We start from the raw sequence: 26,430 nt of genomic DNA on the forward strand, positions 1-26,430 counted from the left end.
CTATTTTTTATTAGTTTGCCAAAATGTGTTCCCTTACAATTATTTCAAGCTATGGATTCTGAATTTGGAGATAATATAATGAGATATGTAGAAGGTTGGGCTTTCTTAGACTGACCAACCTCACTTCCAAAGACAGATGTCAGTATGGACCTGCAGATTTGGATATGGAAGTAGAATGCCTTGAGCAAAGTGCCTTTCTAGGTCAGTTGTTAAGAGTCCAGATTTCAGAACAATTCCATGCCAGCAGAAGCAGTGAACTGTGCCATGCCAGGTGGACCCTCTTAAGGGACAGTCATTTTCTTCCTAGAAAAAACAAGATTTACTGCACCATGACATTCAAGGAACAGGAAATACAGAGAAGAATAAATTATTGTGCTCTAATAAATGTAGTGGGTCTTGTATGACATTGTTTGAACTAAGGATTTTTAAAAAAATCTACCCTTAGAAGACCTGCATAACTAGAAATCTCAATATTCTTTCATTTTTTTGCCTTGATTTTTAAATTGCTTTGCTATGCTAGGAAAATCAATAAGGACTTATATTTACTGTAAAAATAGTTAGTAAAAATAACGCCAGAAAATCGCCATTCTGTTCTCCTGTCAGAAGTCTGTATATTCCATTTACTTACACCTCCATGGAAATGAATACTTGTATTTAAATTTTATTTGCCTAGAGCATATGTTTTAGAGATGCCTTGAGCCTTTATTTGAAAATATAAGGAAGTTTTACAGTGACTGACTCTCAGCAGTCAAGTTGAACCTTATCTCTTGCTGGATATATCTGGATTTGGGGAATCCAGGTAGTTATTTTTGTACTGACTTTCTCTGGGAGTTAAATACTTAATTTATAATAGTTCTTGTGAAAATAACTGTGCACAGCCATTATCTATCTCTCTCTCTCTCAATTTTTTTGGTGATTACATAAACCTGAGAACACTCATAGAGTCATCAAGAATTCTGGGACTTCTTATAGCAAAGAACTCACACTGATTATTGCTTTTAATAGCTAGAAACAGATCTTTACTCCATAAATTTTTCTAATAATTTTTAACCTGTATATATTGTTTTTAGCACTATCATGTGAAAATTATATATACGATGTAATAATGTTTATGAAAAAAATCCTATCCTAAAAATTCTGTTAAGTCTTATTTTTCTTAGATTTAACTTACTGTGAAGTATTTTAGATAGTACTTAAATAGTCTACATTTTTTGACACCCTTTGTAGTAAACAGATTCCAGAACTTGGCACAATATCTCAGTTTCCACTAACCATAAAAAGAGAAATAATCACCTGTCTTAGTAAGTTATAGTGTAAGTCATAGTTCCCCTCTCTGAAGATTTAAGGGTAGAATTAGCAATTTTTTCCATAGCATTCCAACAGGAGTTCATGCTGATAGTTTGTCCATTATAATTTTTAAATCTTTTCCAAGGTCATTACTTGTTAACAACACATAAACTCAAAGGATTCCTTGTTAGGTCAAAATGGAGAAAGCTCCTGCTGCACAGAAAAAAAATACCAAACTCAGAATAACAAATGCATACTGAAAGGGACCCCTCCTGCTTTACTCCTACGAGGTCAGATATGAGAAAACTCAAAAGATACTTGAATGAGTATAAAGTGTGTCAGACTCATGAAGAGTTGCTAAAAACTCTATACAAGTAATTACAGTTATTTAACTTCTATTTTGTTGAATCATTTCCTTACGTTGGAGCTTATTAAAGCCATCCATGCTTTTAAAGATGAGCTGGGAAGGGGAGCAATGGTAGGCTGTAAAGTGTGAGTAGTGGGCATCTCTAAAAGATGTGAGGAAGGTTGAGGAATAAGCAGAGCACCCCAACTGAAGTCAATAAGGGTGGAGTTTTTTTGGGTTTGTTTGGTGACAGTGGAAGGAACAAACCCCTTCAGAACAAGAAAAAGATGAGAAGATGAGGCCTTAGGAGCTGCTTTTCTGTTGTGGTTTCCTTGGCTGTGGGTGGCTGTAGCCCTGGTTTGACTGAAGCTGCCCTTGAACAGAACAAACAAAACAGAAAGGGAAAAAGAAAAAGGGGCAATGACGGCCACAGGAAAGCTAGGCATTATAGCTCTGTTTGGACAGGTTACTTGCTCTAATAGGACAGAAAAGAAAGTTTTACAGCCTATGAATACCCAGGTATGATGAGTTCCCTTTGTCTGGCTACCAGACATCCACACAGCCACTCCAGCACTCCCCCTCCTTATCAGGAGAGAGGGAGGAAATAAGAAAGGAAGCTTGTGGGTCAAGATAAGGACAGGAAGATTGGTCATGGTCACCGATTATTGTCACAAGAAAAACAGACTCAGCCTGGGGAAGATTAATTTAATTTACTGTCAATGAAAAACTAAAAGACTTTCCTTCCAACCTGCTGGAACACGTTCTTCTGCAGAGCCTCCTCTCCACAGGCTGCAGCTCCTGCCAGGAGCATGGTCAAGCATGGGCTCTCCATGGGCTGCAGCCTCCTTTGGGGCACATCCCCCTGCTGTGGTGTGGTGTCACACCCATGGCAGCGTGGATATATGTTCCTGTGTGGTCCTTTGTGGGCTAGAAGGGGCCGACCTGCTTCACAATGGTCTTCTCCAGGACCTTCCTGGGGATCCCTGGTGGATACCGCCTCCCTCTCCTTCTTCTCTGACCTTTATGACTGCAAGGGTTTTTTTCACACTTTTTTTCTCACTCCTGTCTCTGATGATTTTCTGCACAGTTTTATACCCTTTCTAAACACATTGCCCCGCCCCGGGCGTGGGCTCAGCCGTGCCCTGCGGTGGGTGGTTGGGCCCCCCCACCCACTGCAAGCAAAACCTTGCCGCACTAAGCTATTTTAACAAGACTGCAGCAGAGAGATACCCGAGTTATCTTAATGACTTGTGTTAAACAAAGCTGTCTGCCAGGCCCGTAACAGTGTGTTGCTGCTTGGGCCAGAGTGATGAGGCCAGGTGGGTGTGAATTTGGAGAGTCCGGCACATGCACACAGGGCCTCAATGCTGCCATGGCCACAGGGAGGCCTTGGGTCTCCTGGCCGCAGCTGGGTGAGCCGAAGGCAACCCAATCATACAGTGAGATTTTCTGTGTTGTCAGAGGAAACTAAAAATGAAAGTAGGGCTTGAAAAAAATTAAGATATCTGAAAGATAGTAATTAAAAAGAGTACTTAATGTTTGTAGAAAGTTCTGAGGAAGAAAACAAGTTGCAGACCAAAGCTGACACTGTTGCCCCTTGACCTCTCAGTGTTATGACTGCTCAGTGGGACCTGGAGGTCTTAGCATGTTCTCTGCTTTCTAAATGGAATAATTCTGCTGAGAACTCCAACACAGGGCTGACAGTAATTTTGTGCCTTTTGAGGGGAGTTTCATTTTGGTATTATTTACTTTGTGGTGGGGTTTTTTTGCTTGGTTGATTTTTTGGTTTTGGGTGTTTTTTGTCTGTGTATGTGTCTTTGGTTCTTTTTTTGGTTCCTAAACATTTATTGCTAGCAAATTGTTAGTAGAACTTGAACAAAGTCTTAAGAGGTTTGCTGTCAGATTAAGATTTTGTCTCTGAAGATGAAAAATTATGCATTTTCAAACTGAAATTAAAGTTTCAGATTTAGTAAACATTGAAAAGACCCCATGAATATAAGAACGTACAAATTTAAGGATGAATAAGTCAGTAATTGTGACACTCCTATGTATCAAGAAATTTGTGTTTTGCAAAAGATAAAATGACCCATCTTTGTGAATGTTATTCTTGTAGTTTTCATTTTTCTTAGTTATTCAGAGACAATTTTCCTATGAATAATTTATCTGATCACTTCTAAGCAAGAAAAGGTTAAAAAATATCTTATTAGGTTGGGAACTGGGCACCTGAGGTGATCAAGAAAGTATTTTTCTCCTACTGTACTGAAGAAGAGAGACAATGTTTCTAGGACCACGAGTCCCTACAATTGTTGTTCTGATTTGGCAACTGTCTGGTTTGGGGTCATAGTTAAGATTCAATCTCCCATTATATAAAGGAAGACAAAGTGAAAATAGCATTGGTGTTTCAGTGAGCTTATCTTCAGAGAATCAGGGTAGTTGGGAATTTTCTGCAGTCAGCTATTCCCTAATGTCATTGTGTAAAATTGGTCTCTCATGGGATCTAAGACAGGCAAGACTTGGTAACAATTATCTTGCAACTTCAGTTTGTCATTTCATGTCCTTGTTCTTTAAACTACAAACTACAGCATTTGGTGGTAGTGTGGTAGCTCATGAACTTTGCAATAAAGTTATCTGTGGCATTTTTAACATAGTTCTGTCTTTTCACTGACACAAATTTTCTTTCATGAGTTAAGAGCAGTTCAGACTAGCAAGTCTCTGGGTATCGTGTATTCTGGTTTTTTGTGAGTCTAATGATGAACTTTTAGCTGCAGCACATCAGAATATACTGGAAAGTGATAGGTGTGATTTCTTTCCTAAAAACTGTCTGACATTTATCTTACTGTAAAATCTTAAAAGAACAATGCATTTCACAAAAGAAAATAAAAAGGTTTTGCATTGTTCACAACTTGGTACAACTGTGATAGTGTATTGAATGAAAGCTGAGAGCATTTGTCTGAGCTTTATCCTTAGTTACTTTGATGATTTTGGTATTTTTTGGACTTTAACTTTTGAATCATATTTGATCCATTAATTGATATATATTTAATTTATTCTGCTAATGAGAATAAATTAATTTTGGGTTTTTAGTGTAGAATACTAGTGAATACAAATTAAGAAGACTAGACAAGTTAATGGAATAGAAAAAAGTCAGGGAGTTGGAACTGAGAATTGAGATGTTTTTATAAACAAAAAAAGGACACTACTGTCTGCCAACAAAAAATGTAATTAATATAGCAAAAGACTACTTCTAGAACCTAGACACAGGATTTTTGGCAGTCTGTAGGACTATCTCCATCTTCCTGTGGGATATATAATTCGATTAGCTTATGTAATGCTCACTAATAAATCATCCTATATACACCCAGATGGAGAGCTTATAGGAAAATAAGTTGTTTTTTCACAATTCCCCATGGATATCTGCATTTACATTCTGTCAAAGCTACTGTGGTACCTGCAGGAAATGTGAGTGCCCTTGGATATCCTTAAAGAATTAAACCTTCTAAAGTTACGGGAGTGTGAAAGTAAATTTAGAATACTGGATTTAGCTAGATTATTTGGGTTGTAGCTGCAAAATACAACTCCTTTCAGGTACAGGTTAAACGTAGGTTTCTGTGCTCAAGGGCAAACCCACATTTTTTGCACTGGCTATTGCACTAACTCTCCTGTAATTCTGGAGAAATATGAACTTGCTGCTAATTTGCGTGGTTTGAATTTGCTGATTTTTACATTAGCTTTATCAGAGGAAATTGTTATTATGTGAACACATAAACATTTTCACGTTTCTATTTGCAATATTATGCATTAATTGACAATGAGAAAATATTTTTCAGGAAATCCTGATAAAAGGTTTGTGTGCATTCATTTATATAATTCTTTATTCTGTCCAGAATTGCTTTGCTAATGTGTTTTTTTTTACAGCAGTCAGCCCTAATGCAAAAAATTAGAAGAAATAATTGTATAGACTGTGGCTCAAAAACATGCTTTAAAAATTTAATTATGAGTGGAATTGCATACTTTTGGCTGTAAGACTGCATATATAAAGCTATATTTGCATCTCTGCAAGATTAATGAGTAGGAACAAATATAGTGAGTGTGAGTTGTAATCAAAGGATCTCTATATAAACAAAAAATTGTCCCAAATTAGAGACTTCTGTTTATCAGACAATAAAAAAGTCCGATACTTTTTCTAATCTGCAGATTCAGTCTCTTGCTGTTGAGATGAATGAGTAACTAATGTGTTTTAAAGATGTGTAATCAATGTATTATTATTATTTCTTTTCTCAGGAATGTGAATCTGCTCCCTGCATTAATGGAGGTTCTTGTCAAGATGCCATCAATGCATTTGTTTGTACTTGCCTGAGTGGGTACACTGGCAGGTTTTGTGAAGTTGATGTTGATGTTTGCAGTGAGTCTACACTGAACTCAGTTCTGTGTTACAATGGAGGTGTATGTGTTGATGGACCTGGAAGAACTTTTCATTGCAGGTAAGTATAAATACTGTCATATAATTGGTTTAGTTAATACAAATTGATTTGTTAATATTTCAGGGCAGTACTGATACTGTGTGCACTTTGTGAACTCAAATGGATTTGGTGCTCAGTCTAATGCTCAAAAATAATGTTATTTTAAACCATTCACTGCTTAACATGAGACCCTTCTATCTGAAAAGTTATCTTCAAGTGCTTTTTGGAATCATATGTGGAAATTTCTAACATAAAGTGACCCTAAAATATTTTAAATTATTATGTTTACAGATATGTATGTACTCATGTGTTTTGTACTCAAAGGGAAAATTAAGTTGCAATCAAATTTAGATGATAGGTAATTTATATACTATGTGTGCACATACACATATCCAAAGCAACTTCCTAAGATCCGTCATCATCATTCTCCAGCTGTTAAAGACTTCTGCCTAAATACATGTAATTTTATAGCTTATATACTTCTAATATAGCTTTAAAATTAGGCTACTTTATAGACTGTGTACATTATTATATCAAATCTTAATATCCAAGTCCCTTTTCAATTGCTACATTTGTAGAAATATTAAATACTAAGAACTTATTTTATAAACATTCCTAAGAAGGAAACAAATATCTTCTCCTATACAATCATATGTTCAAGGTCCCTCGGGGTACTTTACTCCTGTGAATCAACTGCAGCACTCAGCTTGGTGTCATATGCAAACTTGCTGAGGGTGCCCTTGATCCCACTATGTATGTCACTGATGAAGATATTAAATAGTGTTTATCCTATGCCAACTCAAAAATATGATGGTTTGGCTCAAACGTTTCAATACGTGCTAAAGTAATTCACACTCTTTTAATTCTGCAGTGGGCTACTACCTGCACAAAGACTTCTGTTGTGACTCAGATGTCTGATAATTTGTTTTGCTCATTTTCGTTTGATCACCAGTTTGAAAATTCAATCCTGTGTATTCTCCTATTTCTTCTTTCTTGGCTCATGTTCACTGTAGACTCCTGTGCTGGTTTGGACAAATTTGGAGGAAAAATATCCTCTTATAGAAGGCAGGTTACAACTATCCTTCCCCCATCAGGTTCGGGGAAAAAATAAATTTTCCTCGGAGGAAAGTGAAAGAGATAAAAACTATTTATTTAACAAACACACGGGAGAAGGATAATAATGATAAAAAATAAAACCTCTCACTGTGGAGAGAAACCTGGGAAAATTTCCGAGTCCTTCTGTAGATGTGGTCTCTCTCCTCCTCCTCGGGGCTGGGTCTTGTGCCCACCTCCAGGGCCTCGGTGGAGAACTCTCCCGAAATGTTCTGATGTTGAAACAGTCCAGAAGAGAAGAAGGGAAAAAACCAAAGTCCCAGGAAAACAAAGTTCAACTCTCCGTCTCCCTCCGGATAAAAAAGAGCTGAAAAACTGGCTGAAAAAAAGGGTGCTTTTCCGCTCTTGCTGCTTGCTGCCACAGAAGCAAAGGAGTCTGTATCTCTGTGTCCTTGAACAAACTGCTTTGAAGAGTTCCCTCAGGTTTTTTTTCCTCTCCTCCCTCTCAGGCTCAGTTTAAAGGCACAGAAAGGCACAAAAATAATTTCTGGGCATAGAGCAGCGATAGGGGATACACATCATAAAGTCACCCCAAGACAACTCCTTTTTTTCAAGTTTTATGTACTACAGCATCCTTTCTTCTTTCACAGATGAATCCTCTGAATTAAATGAAATTGCTTTTATTTCTCTCCTTTTCTTCTTGGGAGCTTATGCCAAACATTGTAAGGGTATTTACCTGGCACTTGCTTCTGAGCCCAGCATTGACCATCAGGAGGACATCATGGAACCAGAGTCAGGGAATTTGGAAGCAATTATAATCAGAATTTTTAGTGTTGCCAAGATTACAAAGGTTTCCAGGAGTGTTGTAAGACTACAGTAAGGTAGGTTGATGTAAGGTATTGTTATGATCCTGCAAAAAGAAGTGACATACTTGATACATCAATTTCTTCTGATGGGGACCAGGGAAAGGACTTTTTCAGCTGATTTCCTCTCCTATATTGATACGCTTTAGAAAAAAAATGTAACTCCCTTTCCTATCCTTCAGCAGGTGCTACCATTCCAAGTAACGTGTACAAGTAGAAGTAAGAAATATAACAAGATCATAAAGTCAGGTTTGCTCCTGTACTATGAATGTTACAATGTAAACCCTACTCCTTTTGGACCCTTCTGTCCACATGTTTTAAGCAGTCTGAACCATGCTCATGTACAGACTGGAGGATAGGAGTTACATGTAGGATGGAAAAGTGGAATTGAAAAAAAAAAGGAAGAGAGAAAGATCTCCTACTCTAGCAAAACACCACAAACATTCAAATGCATAATGAGTCGTAATGCCTGTTACACACTGTGGAATAGGAAGCAAAAAGACATTAATCCAATATTGCTTAGAGTCTTCTTGTTTTGAGGATATGTCTTGGGATGTTTCAATTTTGTGGCTGGTAGATCAGGAAATAGGAAGTAGTTGAAATGGTGTAGTAATGGGCAAGTGTCAGGCTGCCTTAACTGTGAGCACCACTGCCAGCTTCAGCTATGATGTATGTGATATTTTACTCAGTAGTACAATGAACAGTTCAACTTTCCTTGAATTACGTGTGAATTAATTACATGAACAACCCTACAGGCTACTTCCTGAAATGAATATGAAAAATACCCTTTGGGATAGTCCTTGAATTGTGTGTTATCTGAAATATCTTTCTGTCTTCAAACCCTTGATATAAAAATAAAACAACTCATTGGAAAGGAGAGGGATGCTGGGAGTTGTAATTCAGTTCTATCCTGGGCAGATTGCCACTGAATCTGTGCTTCAGGAAACAGATTACCATCTGAAAGGATGCCCACCTACCTTCCTTTGTATTTCAGTCTTCTTAATTAAAGGTGCTGGCTGCCACAACAATAAACATTATATGAATCAGCAAATTAATAATAAACATAACATTGGGCTCAGGGGGCCTTTCAGAAGGCAATTCAATCCAATATACAGATGATTGATATAATGAATATGTAATAGGAATTCCAAAGCCTTTTCATGGTATGTTCCAAGTGTTCTGAAGAAAAGAAACTGTTTACATAAAATACTCTGAAATTTCTCATTCTATTTGATCCACAGTTGGCTCATCCACACTTTCTCATCTTTTGGTCCCTGACCATTCAGTATGTTTGGCTTGGAATTTCAAAATGTAAGCATGATAATAATATAAAATATTCCTCCTTCCTCACTCATTCTTGTATTGGCCTTTTTCAAATGTGCATTGCAGGTACTTCCTGCTGCCTTCGTTGAGAAGACATAGTGTCTTGGAAGGGTTATCTGGGTAGTGCTTTCAGTCTGATCAGGTGAAAATAATGTCAACAGCCCCAGTACAGGTCTTGCCTTAGATCAGGTTCTTTAATATTATAGCTTCATTGTACTTTTTCAGCACTTCATAGCACGTATGGGCTTTGTAATTGGGTTTTTTAGGGAAAACAGAGGAAACTTTTGATGTCATTCTGTCTTTTTCAATTTTTTCATAATTTAAATATATTTATTGCTTTAAGTTTGTGGGTCTGAGAGGTGTGATGAGTCACAAGAAAGTTTGACCCTATCTTTTGATTCACAAAGAAGACTGGTGCTTTTTAAATGCACTTTTTGGATTATATTTGACTATATAATTTGTTTCAGAACTGAAGCTTTTTTGGCAGCATCTTTACAAGATTATTTTTTACTCAAGACAGTAAGAGTGAATATTTGATCAACAGAATTACTGATCAAAAAAATGCCAAGTTTTTTTCCTTTCAGCTCATGAGATCTTAGAAAAAAATCTAAAATAGGAATATATTATTCTACATTTCCCCCAAATAAACTGAGATTATTTTTAAACATTCATTATGATGTCTACCTATCTATTCTTTTATTCTACTGATAAGGAAGCAAAGGTTAGATTTTAGAGCATCTTGTTTCCAGCACCTTTGTGTTCTAATTTTCTTGATCTGTTTGAGCAAGGAGCAGGAGGCCTCATAATTAGCTAGGACCTCTCCAGGGATCTAGGAAAGGGATTAAAACAATTCAAGCATGGAGATGCTGTATGAGCACAAAACTGGAGTCTGGAAGACGTATTACTCTGTGGCTGTGGTATGCAGAGCATGTATAAGGTAAACGATATACTACTAGTATGAAGCAAATAGTTGTGGGGGGACCCTAGCAGTGCAGTCTTGTAGGGCAACCTAGGCAACTGTAACAAATTTTTTTTTTTGAAGAATCACACTTGTTTAGGGTTTGGTAGTGTTTTTAAACAGAAATGTAATTTATCAGTACTGTACATGTGTCCTTTACCCCAAAGGGAATAGAACTATTCTTTGAAGTTGTTCATGTCAGCTGGCTCTCCAGGTGATATACAAAAGGTTCTCCTGTACTTTGAAAGGCTTAGCATGGGGAACATTTACACAGCTGTGTGCCCCCATGAACTTAAAAAGTGACTTAATGGTAAAGTATTTGTTTTGAGATTCACTCAGGTCTTACATGCTGGGTAACAGTAAAAGCATCTGCTGGAAGATTGCTAATTGAAAAGTTTCATTTCATTTAGATGGTGATAGACAGCTTGCAAGGCCTGACCAAATCTGCAGAGTACACATTACACAGAGCTATGCATCTAAATTTCTCAGAGCACTGCAATAAATGTAATAAGCGAGTCATTCTATTATATGGAAGAAACAACTTCAATGGATCCTTTGAATCTCTTAAAACTGGCAAGCCATAAAACAGTAGGTTCTCACATTTGTATGAACTGTGAATATGTATGCAGTACGCTCTGTTTCATCTATGAAAACAGATGCCCCTCCATTTATATGTAGATAACAAGATGGATTCTGCTATTTTCATAATTGACTGCCTAGTTTTTAACACTTAGTGAAGCATGAATGTTTTAATGTTTTCATTGTTTATATATATAATATGTTACATGAAAATAAAAGAAGGTGTTTATGGATTCAAGCCAAGAACCATAAAATCTTGTATGCTATTTCTAGCAGTGGCCCTAAGGGGATTGCTGGGAAAAAGTATGAAAAGTGCACACGTTATTTGTCCTCCAGTATTCTCCCATGTTCTCTCAAATGAGTGTTTTCCTCAGCCTGTTTTGATTCACTCAATAGAAGTCAGTGAGTCTTACTTACACCATCTTCCCTTGAACATATATAAACCTTTCTTCTGAGGAGGGGGCTTTGACTACCCAATCCCCATAGATCCCTGCCCATATCAGCTGTTCTGTGCCAATATGGTAGAACAAACAGACCCACAGGTCTCACCTGTTGCATAGAATAATACCTCCCTATTTTAAATTTTAATCACTGCTGCTGCCAGCTTTATCCCATGTCTAGTGTGGAAAAGGAGAATGAAAAGATGATTCCAAGCCAAACTTCCCTTGTTTTTGTGGGCCACTGCCACATTGCCCCATGCCCCTTGCTTTCTAGGGTAAAGGTTTCATGTTTTCCCAGTCCTTCCTCCTTCAGAAGCCATCATAAACTTTTAGTCATCCTTGTCACCCTTTTTCAAGGCTTTTTAATTCCTACTTTCCCTTTACTAAGACAACGGGAAGAGAAGTACACGCAGTATCCAGGCTATGGGCCATGCTGTGATTTATACAATGGCATGTTTTCTTTCTCCTTCTCTATTCCTCCCTGTCCTGGTTTGAGACAAATTCAGAGGAACATCCAAAATGAACGTCCTCTGATAGTCATCCCAAGACACTCCGGTAAAAACAGCAACTAAATTTTCACTGATGCTGTGAGGAAAGGGAACACAGGTGCTTCAGTATTACTCTTAAGTTGGCTATTAATAAAATGTAGTTTCCATGGAGAATAGTTAAAGCTGGCATGCTACACGTGTCTATACTACTGTATGTGTCATTACAATATATCATATATCGTATATAGGCGTATAAATGTATATATACATGATTTTTCATTACATCACACTTTTTTTAAAATCAAAATCTCATTCTTACTGTCAGATCAATAAGAATAGGTAATTATGTTCATGACAATTTATAATTATTTATTCCGTTTTATAATGACAAATGCGTCTTCGTATGAAAAATACTAACTGTAACACTATCAAATGAAATAATATAATAAAAATGCACATCTTGGCCTGTATTTTTCTTACCTACATGACAAGCTTATAAGGGAAAAAAGCACAAGCCCATCATAGTCTTTATTTGCTAGCTGCTAATATAAACAATTAATTTAATAAACTGCATTTACTGTTAGTCTTAACGTATCTCTATACATTCAACTGTAAACAGAATTGTAATCATAAGAAGGTTAACGTGAAATTAAAAAAATAGTAGTTTTCCAAGTGAATTATTTTTCTGAATTATTTTAGAAATATTTTTTAGAAGTATTTTTGAGAAGAATATCAAATTGATATGTTGCTCTTTTTGTATGATGTTGCATGAAGGGTAAGGGAATCTATCATAGTCATAAAGAGGCAACAGATCCGTTTTGGAGGAGTTGTGCCTGTTATTAGCAAATTAACCAGAAGGTGAAAATCACAGGATTTGGAATAAATATGTAAACCAAGCAAATAATGTATCTAAAGATGTTTAATGTATACATTATGCCTGATGGAATACCTGTCTCCTAGACCTTCTGGGCAAAGGTAGAGAAAAATTATTGTTCTGTCACTTAAGTAGATTATATGTTTTGATATGCAAACATATCAAAAAATGTAAAACACCCACTGTGATATTTAGCTAATTAAATAACAAAAGGGAAATATGGAAAATTGAAAATGGTTAGAAGCTGTTAAAGTGGAGCATGAAGAAAGGCAAGGCATTAAGAAACATATCCCAAACATGTCTATATATATGGGGGTTTTTTTAAATAAATGCATGCTTTATGTTTTTTCACCCTTTACTAGTGATATTTACAATGGCAGCACTCCATCTAGTTAAAATTACCCACTCTCCTTATAGTTTTACTGTTCTAAAATTCAACAGTAAAGTGCAATCTGCTAGAGAATTAGCATTGTCTACAAAAATGCAGACAGCAGTGTCTGGAAATGAGGCACTAAAATATAGTAGAAAAAAAAACACCCAAAAGCAAAACACAAATCTAATACAAATCACCCATCTGCCCAGTCCCAGAATAAAACCATTTTAAATCTTACATCTGAACAGCTATTGCCAATTGTTATATTCTCTTTTTTAAGCAAACCTTTTAAAAATTCATTGCCTGAAAAGACATAGGATGCCTTTATCTATATACTGGTTTGGGGTTTTGGTTTTGTTTTTATAGCTAAGTTGTTTTGTGACTTTATGGTACAGAAGCCAAATAAAAATAGCTAGTGGGAATCACATTCACATCCGCACTATACAAGATGCAGGGACTAAACAAGTGGGAATCTACCTGTAACAGAACATTTCGGTTTTTTCTAGTCATACACAGAGAATATTTAATTCAACATTAACTAAAACATCAATACATAAGTAAAATCCAAGACCTAGAAAAAGATTTAAAATTTCACAGCATTTTGAGATATAATATGCTGCTTATTTATTCAGCATACCGTGTGAAATACTAAAGAATATTACACAAGTGGTTCAAAGATATATGACTTTTGATATTTTTGCTGTTAATCTTCAAAACTTTGTCATATTTTTGGCATTCTTTTTTTCTTTCTAAAATGTATCTTCCAAGTACATGTACACAAATGAAAAATATACTTCTGAGAGTGAACTGACTTAGCATTTTATAGTGGCTGTTTACAAAAGCAGCAAGAAACCTATCGCAGAATTTACATCATTTAAAAATAAGATTATTGTATTTGGTCATATTAAGTTAACAAGTCATATAAAGTGGCAGTTGAAGATGTTTATTATGTTATGGTTTAAAATCCCTTATTTACTGTTTTGCAGAGTTGAAACCTACTGGCATTTTACAAAAATAAGAAATTTACTACCTTGTATCTTGAGTGACAGCCCTCAATTTGGAAAAAAGGGCTGTGCTTCATATGAAATCTGCTAACTCGGACTACAAGACAACAGTTTACTAGAATCCTTGAGGGTATTTTTGAATAATTAAATGGCTATGCTCACTTTTTATAATAAAAATAGTTGCAAGAAATATAAAAAAGCAATGGAAAATATTACTCCTTATTTTGAGACCAAGATAGAAGTACTAGTGTTTCAACTTGTCTGTATAAAAAAGGCTTTTTCTAAGCTGCATTCACTTGTCCATTGACCTTGGTAGCATAAAGAACTTGAAAGACATTCCATTTCGGGTCATTGCTTAAAACAACAGAATTTCTGCAGGTTTTATTTGATTGATTGATTGACTGGGTTTTGTTTTTTGAAGGGCATTTATTGAAAAAGGGTAGCTTAGGACTATTTCATTCTTCTGTATCCTGCATTTAAAAAGGTGAGAAAATGAAGTCTAAAAAAATTAGAGCTTTTTTTTAAAATTTTTTTTAAAGAGCAAGCTTACTTTGTCTTTCAGATGTACAGATGGATACTTTTTAGAGATGGGCAAGGGCATAGACAAGGGAAAAAGAAAGGGAGAAAAAAAAGGGAAAAGAGGGTATTATCCAGGTAACTTGGTCATTTTTGAAGCCCAAAATAATAAGCAAAAAAATATTTTTTCCATCTAAGTTCAGCATTGAAAATGGACATTTCAGAATTAGTCTCCAGGGGAGCCATACAATTTTTTACAAGCACATGTATATGCCAGTATGCATGACTGTGATTAGTTACTACCTTAGAATTTGACTCTGTGTTTATAAATAAGTATAAATAAGTCCATCTGACTGAGTAGTAATACTGGAAGGATACTTTTATACATAAAGCCATTTAGTAATTACAAATACTATTTAATCAAATTTAAAAATAGACATATAAGGCATTGTGTTCTATGCCTGAATGTTACTCACAATTTAATTCTACTAGAATTTCTCTAAAGTGTCATAAATTGTGTATATTAATGTAACTGGAATTACATATTCTTTCTTTATATGGGTTTACCTGAAATGCTTTGCTATTTCCTGAAGATTTCATGCTGAAAATCTCAATTTCAGTTATGTAGGACACAGCTAAAGATCAGTGTTCACCTAGTTTCCATTCACCTGCACTGGTGAATTAGGTGCTTTTCCCAGGAGCTCAACACAGGAAAACAGCATTTTCCCTTCAGAAGATAATGTAGTATATAGTACCAGGTAGTACCAGCTATAGACTTGTTTTTTTCCTCCGTGTACACATTAATTACTTCATGCTGAAGTACCTTATCTTAGGAAGCACTAATGCTAGAAACAAGACACATAACTCTTGTAAAATAATCTTCCTCAGGGTTTGAGCATTCAAGTAAAACTTTTAATTTCATTTTTGATACAATTTTCAATAACTTTCTGTCTAATATTGAAACATAGTTCTTTGTACTCATTATTATATTAGAGAACTGGGGGAGAGAAAATGGAACATAGGAACTGTCATTTAGGGTCAGACCTCAGCCTCATTTTGTTCTTCATCTGATCTTGTACTGTAACCAGACTTCAGAGGAATGCTTGAGGAATTCAGTAGAAAAATATATTTTTCCCCAACTCTTCATCTACCACCACATATGGGTAGGTCTCAGTTTAACTGGCTGGAGGCAGTGATTGCCATGAAGCGTAAGTTCAAGATCCTTCCCAAAGGTTATTTAAAAATATTTTTACATTAAATATGGATATTTCTGTATCCGTAACATTTCAACACCTTTCCAATATTTCCTTCACATGTCTGCCATTAAAAATTGTTCATCTGTTATAGGTGTGATCTCTAACAGTGGTGTGCAAGTCATGTGTATTGCTTTACATGTCTCTCTGTTTTGATTTTTTCCAGAACTCAGTTTATCCAAAACAAGTATTAGTCATTCTGGATAGATGTCCCCCAAACAGTTTCCTGCATGATTGCAGGTGCTCTGTCTTCTCAGTGAGCATTACAGAATATGTACTTCAGACAATAGGTACTTTGGTTCCTACTAAGTATTCCTATTATTTTTCTCATTTCTCATCAACAGTCTTCTTGTGATGGCCTTACAGTGAGAAATATAATTGCTGTTTTGTCCCAAACAATAAATAAAGAGAACAGAAAGACTTCAAGAAACAGACTTAGCCATCTTTGCTTTCCAAGTAAATGTAGAGGACTGAGAGAACTTAGTTAATTGCAAAGCTATGAAATTAAGGAGCAGAAAATATAATTCTTCACTGCCAGCGGTCTGTTGGAATGAAAATATTTTTTTTTTTATTCTAAATATTAAACTGATTTACCACTGCCAGCGGTCTGTTGGAATGAAATTTTTTTTTTTTTATTCTAAATATTAAACTGATTTATTTTCTGTCCCACTTTTACTTGCATGCTGGTAACAACATTTGTTCTGTGTTATGTTTTGTACACCTCTAAACAATTTTAAGTATCTACAGTTAGCTAGATTAAGCAATTAGGGTGGCACTCTAGGCACTACATTGGCAATGCAAGCACTGAAGTTAGCTTAGAATGATAAACTTTTAAAAAAACAGTATGCTATAAATCTTGTGCAATGCCTTAGTTGTATCATTGTAATATATTCTATATTACAATATGTTCTATATTACAATATAGTCTGTATTGCAATATATTGTAATATAGAGAAGTTGCAGGCACTAGGGAAAAAATGAGAAGCATCTGTTTTTCACTCTAGGTCTTGCCAGGTTTGGCAAATAAAAACAGTTTGAACTGAGAAATAAAATTTATAGCTTATTGGTGAGTAATCCCAGCAATCTTTCCAATGGGAAGGCTACCAGACATGGTACATTAGGCACTGTTGAGAATTTTTCTGGTACAGTCTGGTTGAATGACAAAATAAAAATTAGATAGTTGGGAAAATCAGACAGTGGAACAAATTCTATGAGCACCAATATTGGTAACAAATACTGTTATTTTCACTTGTTTTGAAGTAAGGCAAGCTTTCTTTTTCTATTCATAATCTTAATCAAATGGATAGACTGTCTCATACTGTGCATGTGCTGAAAGATGTGCTGGGGGTGAGGACTACATTGGATCAACAGAGAGCTGTGGTTGGAACTCGGGAAAAAAACAGGAGGGTTTGTGACCTTTTGTGGCCTTTCAAAGTAGGGGCAGGCAACTCAGGAAGACTACAAGGATGTAGTCTACCTGGTCTAGTTAAAGGTGTCCCTCTCCATGGCAGGGAGGTTGGAAGTAAATGATCTTCAAGGTCCCCCTCCAACCCAAACCATTCTATGATTTTCTATGTCGTGACGTTATGCAGGTAGAAAATTGGAAGCACCAAAGCTTGGGTAAAACTTAATCTTCCTAGTGGCATAAAAAACCCAAATTTTTCTTTAAATACATTAGCAACAAAAGGAGGGATAAGGAGAATCTTCCTTGGATGCGAGGGGGGAAACAGTGAAACAGTGAAAACGGAGGAAAGCTGAGGCACTTAATGCCTTCTTTGCCTCAGACTTTAACAGTAAGAACAGTTGTTGGAGGAATCAATTGCCTGGTGAAAAAGGTCCTGGAGGTGCTGGTTGACGACTGGCTGACATGAGCCAGCGGCGTACCCAGGTGGCCAAGAAGGCCAATGACATCCAGACTTGTATCAGAAGTAGCACAGCCAGCAGGATTAGGGAAAGGGTCATTGCCATGTACTTAGCTCGAGTGAAATTGCACATTGAATTCTGTGTTCAGTTTTGGGCCCCTGATGACAAAAGGGACATTGAAGTGCTGGAACATGCTCAAAGAAACTGGTAAAGGGTCTAGAGAGTAAGTCCAGTGAGGAGTGGTTGAGAAGCTCATAATTACTTGTTAAATGCCCCTGATTAACTTTCTGTCCCTTACATGTTTGGAAATGGGTTCCAAGAAACTTTGCCCATGACCTTTCCAGGCACAGAGATTAAGATGATTGGCCTATAGTGTGCAGTCTTCCTTTCCACTTTGTCTTCTTAAAGGTAAACATAATATTAATCTTTTTCCAGCTAATAAATCACCCAAGGCCACTGACACCTTTAAATGTCCATGTTGTTATAAGTACTAAAACAGCCAATATATTTTCCTCACAAATTACCTTTCTTTTTCTTAATTGATGGTGGGTGGCTGACCACTGATGTAAGAAAAATAGAGAAGTATCTACTTTCATTGGTGATTCTTTCATTTACACTGAAACAGTTAGGAAACTTTAGGTACACACTTTTAAAAAATTGACAATCTTTGTAACACATGGTAGCAATATCCCATACACACCAGCATATAAATTATGCTCTTACAGCAGCTGCACAGTTCATCTACCCTTGTCCTATTGGTTAGTGAACAGCAAATGAAGGCAATCCAAATGATCATGGTAGTATCCCTCTTAAAGGAAAAGTGAATTTTGTCAGTTACTATTTTCTTTGGATTCATGGGTAATACTCCCTATAAATTGCCATAAAGGAATCCATTGTGTTATTCTGAAGTCTGGCAGCCACTGCTTGTTTTGGCAGTTTTGGATGGTTTTGTTTTGGTTTGTGATTTTATTTTTGCTGTTTATTTTTGTTGATTTTGTTTGCTTGTTTTGTTTGTTGTCTGACACTTATTTCATTAAATATTTAATAGATGTGTTTGGAAAGAGGCTGCTCCAAAGCATGTCTTCCAGAAGCAGTTGTTTAGTCTTGCTGTCTCCTTCTTGTCCATCTTCTGAGTCTTTTCTAGATTGCCTCCAACATTTTCTAGATTGCTTAACATTGCAGAGGTTGTAGATCCTAGAAAAGGTTAATTTCCCATGCTATAAGATCCAGCTGGATAATCTCTAAATATTTGAATAGACACTTTATTTGGATAGAGTGGTAAAATCAGTAACATGATCTTTGTCTTGTAGTTCAGTCACAAGCACAGCCACACCTACAGTGAGCTGCTATCAGTAGAAGAGATCAAATAATAGCATCATACTGCCTTAGCTGATTATCACTGCTGTAATTGTTATACAATCAAATTGGGAAAAATGGAGTAGTCTGTGTGGTGTTTTAGTGGCCTCCAATTTGCATTGTCTTCCCTGAATTTATTCTTTAGAGCTGTGTGAATACAGTACAATATACTAGATATATGTAGCTAAATTACCATTTGCTGCTGCTAATCCTCTTTTCTTGATGTACAGTACAGAAACAAAAGACCTAAAAGTAAAAATCAATGCTTCCTAATTTTGAGAGCTTTTTGGGTACTAATTTTGAGTATGTCACTGACTGATACAGAACAACAGACACCTTTGGGGAAAGGATCTAAATAGCTTCCCAGATTGAGTTCTCGGTAATGGAACTCCTGTTGAAGATGAAAATACACTGTTAAATCTGTTGTTCTGAGTACTATGCTGACAGTTCATTTGGTTTTGCTTCAAATCTGTGGATGCCTTCTGAATAACAGAATTTGCAGTGATTATACTATTTTTCACTTCGTTTTGAGGAAACGCTGAGTGTTTCTACCTGAAAAAAAAAAAATCAGTTAATGACATAGGCAGACTTCACAATTGCCTCATTGTGGAAACTTAGAATCTGAAGTAAAAGGAAGACCAGCCCAGACCACTAATAAGTGTGCTAAGGGATGCTACCAATGTGAGTCCTTTCAGAGGGCTGAAGCAGCATGTGTGCCACATATTGCTGAGGTTATTCAGAAATTGAGAGAAAAGATGAATGCATGACCTGCTTTCAAATGAGAATGAATGCAGCTCCTGGTAGCTCAGCATGATGTTTTCTTCAGACTCAGAGCCAACTGCTTCAAAACAATAAAGAAAATCCTCTCCAAGCTGCATCTATCCTTCAAATAGGAGACCAACAATTGCTGGCAGGGAGTGGAGGAATCCTGCACTTGCTTTTGGTATATTATTTCAGACATCTCCTTTTCTCATGATTCCAACAGTAAAATCCCATAATAAAAACTGGCACCAGCAAGACTATATATATATATATTTATACACACATATATATGCATATTTATATACACTACTTTGTTGCAAAATAAGTGTTTATCTGGAAAAATAAATTAATAATCCACATTTCCAATACTAAATACTGCATAAACAGAGTTTAGGTTATATGTTTTAAATTATTATATTAAGCCTTATCACTGGAAGTAAAAAAATAATGTGCCTTTACATGGAAAAATAAATTTATTTCCTGAAGCAAATGGTGACTAATGGCTTCTGTACATTGCTATGAATATGTGGGCACAACACTTGATACACAAAAAATTTTCATGGTGTTCAGAAAATATATATAGTCTTCAATTCAGAGCTCCTGAATTTTATTTTTGAAAATGTGAGCATTGAAAATGTTACATTAAAATATAACAGCATAAACTGGAGGTAGTTCAGATGTCAATGGTTCTTCAATGTCCCTATTTACAGTCACTATTTATTTTATGTATAATAACTTTGAAATCGCGTGGCATGGTGATTCTTCCCCTCTATTCCATTCTTGTGAGACCCCACCTGCAGTGCTGCATCCATCTCTGGGGTCCCCAGCACAGGAAGGACATCAACCTGTTGGACTGAGTCCAGAGGAGCCTACCAAGTAGATCAGAAGGATGGAGCACCTCTCCTATCAGCAAAGGCTGAGAGATCTGGGATTGTTCGGCCTGGAAAAGAGAAGGCTTTGGCATGACCTAATTGTGGCCGTCCAGCACCTGAAGGGAGCCTACAAGAAAGCTAGAGAGGGACTTTTTACAAGAGCATGTAGTGACAGAACAAGGAGGAGTGGATTTAAACTGAAATAGGGTAGATTTAGATTAGATATTAGTAAAAAATTCTTTACTGTGAGAGTCATGAGGCACTGAAACAGGTTGCCTGGAGATATTGTGGATGATTCATCCTCAGCAATGTTTAAGGCCAAGTTGGATGGAGCTCTGAGCAATCTGGTCTAACAAAAGGTGTCCCTGCCTGTTGCAGGGGATTGCAAATCTTTGAGGGCCCTTCCAACCCAGGCCATTCTCTGATTTTATGATTCTATGATATAGGTGGTATGAAAGAGGATGTTAAATGTTAAATATTTGACATTTACCATTACCGTTTATCACTACTACTATGTACATGACACACATTTAATATTTCGTTTTTTAAATAATACTGAAGTTTGTAAATTTCTGTTACAATTTTCATTCATCTTTGTTTCCAGTTTGAATTGATGTTTCCCCCAAGCAAAGTGGATCTATCTGTTTCTTTCAGAAGTTCCTATTAGTTTGACTTTGTATCCTTCACACAATATACTGAATAGCCAAAGGTAAAAAGCACCAATCAAGAGGACAAAGCCTCTTCAATAGACTTCTTGAAGGCTTACAAGCACTGATCGATCATACTATTGTAAAAGGTATCAAAGACTGAATTTCAGCCAAGATAAGCACTATTGAATATTGGGTACTTCTCTGAAAGCATTTAGTATCTCCATGATTAGATCTATTCTGCACTCACCAGTTTTCTCATGCATTACCTTATCATTTACTATTTATACATTTCATTAACTTAGATTCTTTATTCACTGAATTTTCTAGAGGCAGCTCTTTGAAATTATTAAGCATAGGCCACACTCTGAACCTTGCCCTTGTTCAGAAACAACATAAACTGAAAGTGAAAGCACAGTAATTAATAGAACTATGGGACGTACAATATAGTGCTCTGTTTAAAATGTAGCAGCATCAGTCTTTTGAGACTTATGTGATACATACAGACAAATAAAAGCTTGCAATTAATCCAAAATTGTAAAAATAGTAAGAAAATGCTACAGGAAATACATCTCACAGCCATGGTCTGAGTTCAGAGGCTAGCACAAATAAGGAAAAATATATTGGGATGGTGCTAGAATGCCAACATAAATTATATACCATTCATATGCATTTTTTTTCTGCTCACACAGGGAAGCATCCTGAGTCCTGTAGTGAACAAATACTTTGCAGTGTAGGCTGCATCCTTTCATCTCCCTGACTCAGGAATAGTAGCTGATATACTGTCGAAGCTTCCACTCCTTCCTACCTATTTCCTCCTCGCTTATCACTGTGGGGGTTAGAATAGAAGTCAGAGCATGAATTACAGAATGGGTCAAGTTGGAAGGGGCCACAGAAGGTCATCTGGGCCAACCTCCCTGCTCAAGCAGGGTCATCCTAGAGCACATGGCACAGGATTGTGCCCAGATGGTTCTTGAATATCTCCGGTGAGGGAGATTCCACAACCTCTCTGGGCAATCTATTCCAGTGCTCAGTCACCTGCACAGTAACAAAGTTTTGTGTGGAACTCCCCAGGTGCAGGACCCTGCATTTGGCTCTGTTGCGTTTCAGACAGTTCTCTGCCCATCTCTCCAGTTTGTCAAGGTCCTTCTGAAGGGCTGCACAGCCCTCTGGGGTATCAGCCACTCCCCCCAGCTTTGTGTCCTCAGTGAACTTACTGAGGAGGCCTCTGCTCCTTCATCCAAGTCATTGATGAATAAACTAAATTATATTGGACCCAGTATTGAACTTTGGTGGACAAATTGTTCCCTCTAACAGAGCCCGAGTGTACAGATATACAGAGAGGAGAGGAAGGGAGTTCTATCCAATCTTAGAGACCTCTGCAAGAAAACATACTTTCATTTTGAAATTTTAAGAAAAGGTTACAAGAAGCAAACATAAACTTCATAAAGAAATTTTCTCAGTTTAGCTCCCTTTGCAATACAACATAGAACCATAAAAAAAAAAAAAGACTTGTGTTGAAATGAACCTTAAAGATCATCTTGTTCCAACTCCCCCAGCTGCCCCATGGGCAGCAATGCCACCCACTAGACCAGGTTACTCAGGGCCCTATCCAATCTAGCCTTGAACTCCTCCAGGAATGGGGCATCCACAACTTTTCTGCGGAACCTGTTCCAGATCTCACTACCCTCTGAGTAAAGAATTTCTTCTTACCACCTAAACTAAATGTTTGCCGTATCACTCTCTACCCATGTAAAAAAATCCCTCTCCCTTTTTTTATAAAGAAAAAAAATATTAAAAAGTTTACTAATGTTTAAATAATCTCTTTAAATCCTCACTTTAGATACTGAGCAGCTGACATTGTGCTTTTTAGAATATCAGCTATCTGTACCATTCTGTACAGATAATCTGTAAGAGTGTGCTCTGTGAACATGTTCATATACATATGTGATAAAGTTATCATGGAAATCAACATCTTCATTTAAACTGACAAATTATGTTATTAGAGATTATCTTGACCTTAATAATACATTTATTTTGAAGGAGCCTTCAAAGCTAAGTAAGAACAAAACTCTGCTCTTTTTTCTTGTCTTACAAAATCCCAGTCTATTATGGCTGAAGAGACTGCAAGAAGTTTTAGGATAATCATACCAATAAAGCCCTCTGGTGGAGAGATATGTGCTTGCAAAAGGAGCTGCTTCTTTACCAGAATTACTGCCTTCTTGAATGACACAGATTTCTTTGTCCCCCTAGTTGTGTTGGTTGGAAATGTGAGGGTTTTTTTCCCCACATTTATTGCATCTATGCTAGCAAAACATTTGAAGTTCAGCCTCAGCCATTTTGTCTTTCTCCTCAGGAAGAAAGTTGGCTATCTGATAAAATGATAACTAAGCAAGAACATTTTTAAGAGCTAAGCTCACAGAGCTGCCAAAGAACACCTGCAGCAGCAGCATATGTTGCATTGGGAGTGCTTGGGAGTTGCCAGAGCAGTTTTACTTGCTGAGGGGAGGAGACACCTGTTTCTAACTGCAGAGCTGGCACAGGCCTATTTCTTTTTTTTAAGATATTGTGTCACTTCTCCTAAAAAGATATACCTTCTCCATTGGTATGTTTCACCTACCATTTTGACATGCATTACAGTTTTTTTATACATCTATAGCATTATCCATTAGAAGAAATTCGTAGGCGCGGTAGACATGTGAATGACACTCTGAAGTACAAATTCTGTCATTATGTTAGACGTGTGGCTGGCAGGAATTCAACAGATGGAATTAAATGATTAGCATAATGAAATAGCAGGTTTTAAATACACAAGGTGGTGCAAAGAACAAGTCCTGCTGTGTTATTAGTCTTTGATGTTTATGCATTCACATTTAAGTAGTTCCCTTCTGTGTGAAGTAGCCATCAGTACAGTAAGAATGTTCCCACTAGAATATGCACTTGTTACTGCCGCTATGGCATTTTCTGTGACATGGATCATCACTAGCAATGCTATGAAACAATTTTTTCAAGAAAATGGAAACAGCAAAAGAAACATACAAATATGGAAATATTGCTGAAATTTTAACACTGCTGATTTCCACATTTTCTTCAAAGTGTATGGTCAATTTTATTAAAAACTCATGTGAGATCATTTGCACTATGTGGGCCCATATGGAGTTTTGTCCAGCTGCATTTTATCTTGTCACAAGTTATTTCCACTTTTAAAGATTGTGCAGTTCAAATTATGCTCACTGTTATCCCCATCTTTTTGACACCACTATGCAGCGTTGCTTTCAGGACTCACGGCAACACTTTAGCTGTTCTCCCTTTCAATTTACATGGTGATCAGGTAAACTCGCAACCACAAAACCAAGTACTGGCTCAGTATCCAGCAGTTACAGTAGTAGACAGAATAGCATCACCAAATGCTCAATAGAATCTTTTTGCTGTTTCATTCTTAAGAAGCTGATCTATTCATTAAGAACTCTTTGGGGGACCATTCGGTTATGAATTTCTCAAGTCAAATACTCATCACACTTCTTTGTTCAAATATTTATTAAATCTCTTAGAAGAAAAGTGAACCACATAAGTTCTAAGCATAGATCCCTCACAGTAAATAACTGCCTGTTCTTACCTCCTGTGTTGATGCTAACCCATATCCTGAGCTAAGCTTGTTTGTGAATTATTTAAATGGGTCTATACTTGACCAAAGGTTTACCTCTGATTGATAAAAACATTAATTTTCTCTGCAAATTAGCAGTTATGTAACATATTTCAAATAATAAGAGCAAAAAACAAATACATTTGATGCAGCTGTGGAATTAAGATTGCTGCACTTCTAAAAACTTTATTCATAAATAACATTCATTGTTCATTGTGGGAGCAGAAAATGAATCATGGTGTCATTAGCTGTGCATGTTCCTGATCAGTTTGAAAATGGTGCAATAAGTAGGTATATTATCATTACTTACCTTTAACTGCTTGCTGAGGGAGATTTTCTTCTTTGTTTTCTGGCAATTCATTTCATAGTTACACTGGGTGGTTTTCAACAGAAGCACTTGGTGTCAGCTGTTCTATTTATGGCCCCTCCAATGACCAGGTTTGTACTCTAGTTTCTTCTCAACTCCTTGGAGTATTAGACAAACACTAGAAAACACAATATATCTGTAGAAGACAGAAACAGGAAAAAATTATTTCCATTTGTAAAGACTTATTTTTATTTGTGAATACATATTTTTAAATTAAACATTAAATATTTCACTTCATTATAAATTGCCACAAGATACAGTATTACGCTAAACCAAAGTGAGGTATTTTTTAGTGTCATAAGAGAGCTCTAGTTCTTATGTTTTGCTGACTAAACAAGATCATCTAGTTCAGTCTCAGTTCCTCTCCAACTTAAGCTCTTCTAAAAATCATTTGCTTCTGCAGGAATATAAAAACCAAAGAAGTCATTAGTTATTAAGGATAACATTTATGGGTAGAAAGGAACATTTGAAACACTGGGTATAGTTCCTGGACTAAGCTGTAAGGCCAGAAAAGCTGTTGAAGTACCTGGAGTATTTTTCCAGTGTTTTTATATTTCACAAATACTGTGTTGAGGCAAATATGATACTACAGGGCACCACTGAACAAATTATTCAAGTAGCAATGAGGAAAACTACAGCTTGCTTTCATCCTTTTAGCTTGCATTTCTGAAAAACAAGAATCATGGGGAAGGGGACAGGTGCATTTAATTTTGGGTTCTGTCTTTGAATAATTCTTTCTTTCTCATTGACTGAATGATTAATTTCCTCCCTTTCCATTTCCTTGGTGATTACCTCCCTGTATCAGGTAAAAGTTTTTGAAAGCACAGCTTAATGTCTAATATTAAAAGTGAAGAAATCCTGGTCCTAATTATTAAAAGCAGATATTCCTTGGAAGACTGAGCTTAAATTGTAAAATTGCAGTTTAAAATATTAAATTCATTGTCAAAGATAAATAAAGCACAAAATCAATATATTTTAATTTTACTTTATATTTTGTATTTATTTCATCTGTTTCATAAATCTAGCGGATGCTTTTATTATCTTTATATATTTGAAGACAAAATAACTCTGTTCAGTCAGTATCTGGCTTGTAGTTGTACTTC

The 26,430-nt window shown here is 36.3% G+C and overlaps 1 protein-coding gene across 3 annotated transcripts in view; it reads left to right on the forward strand.

Annotated features, from left to right (window-relative positions):
• EYS (eyes shut homolog (Drosophila)) overlaps window positions 1-26,430 on the forward strand; it is an 859,267-nt gene that overhangs the window by 434,660 nt on the left and 398,177 nt on the right. For all 3 annotated transcript variants that reach the window (XM_017739228.1, XM_017739229.1, XM_017739230.1), the window contains one exon: window positions 5,915-6,114. In XM_017739228.1, coding sequence (XP_017594717.1) covers window positions 5,915-6,114 — 200 coding nt within the window. The remainder of the gene's footprint in view (window positions 1-5,914; window positions 6,115-26,430) is intronic.

The sequence above is a fragment of the Corvus brachyrhynchos genome, unplaced genomic scaffold (assembly GCF_000691975.1).
Source record: "Corvus brachyrhynchos isolate BGI_N302 unplaced genomic scaffold, ASM69197v1 scaffold136, whole genome shotgun sequence".
Classification (NCBI taxonomy): Eukaryota; Metazoa; Chordata; class Aves; order Passeriformes; family Corvidae; genus Corvus; species Corvus brachyrhynchos.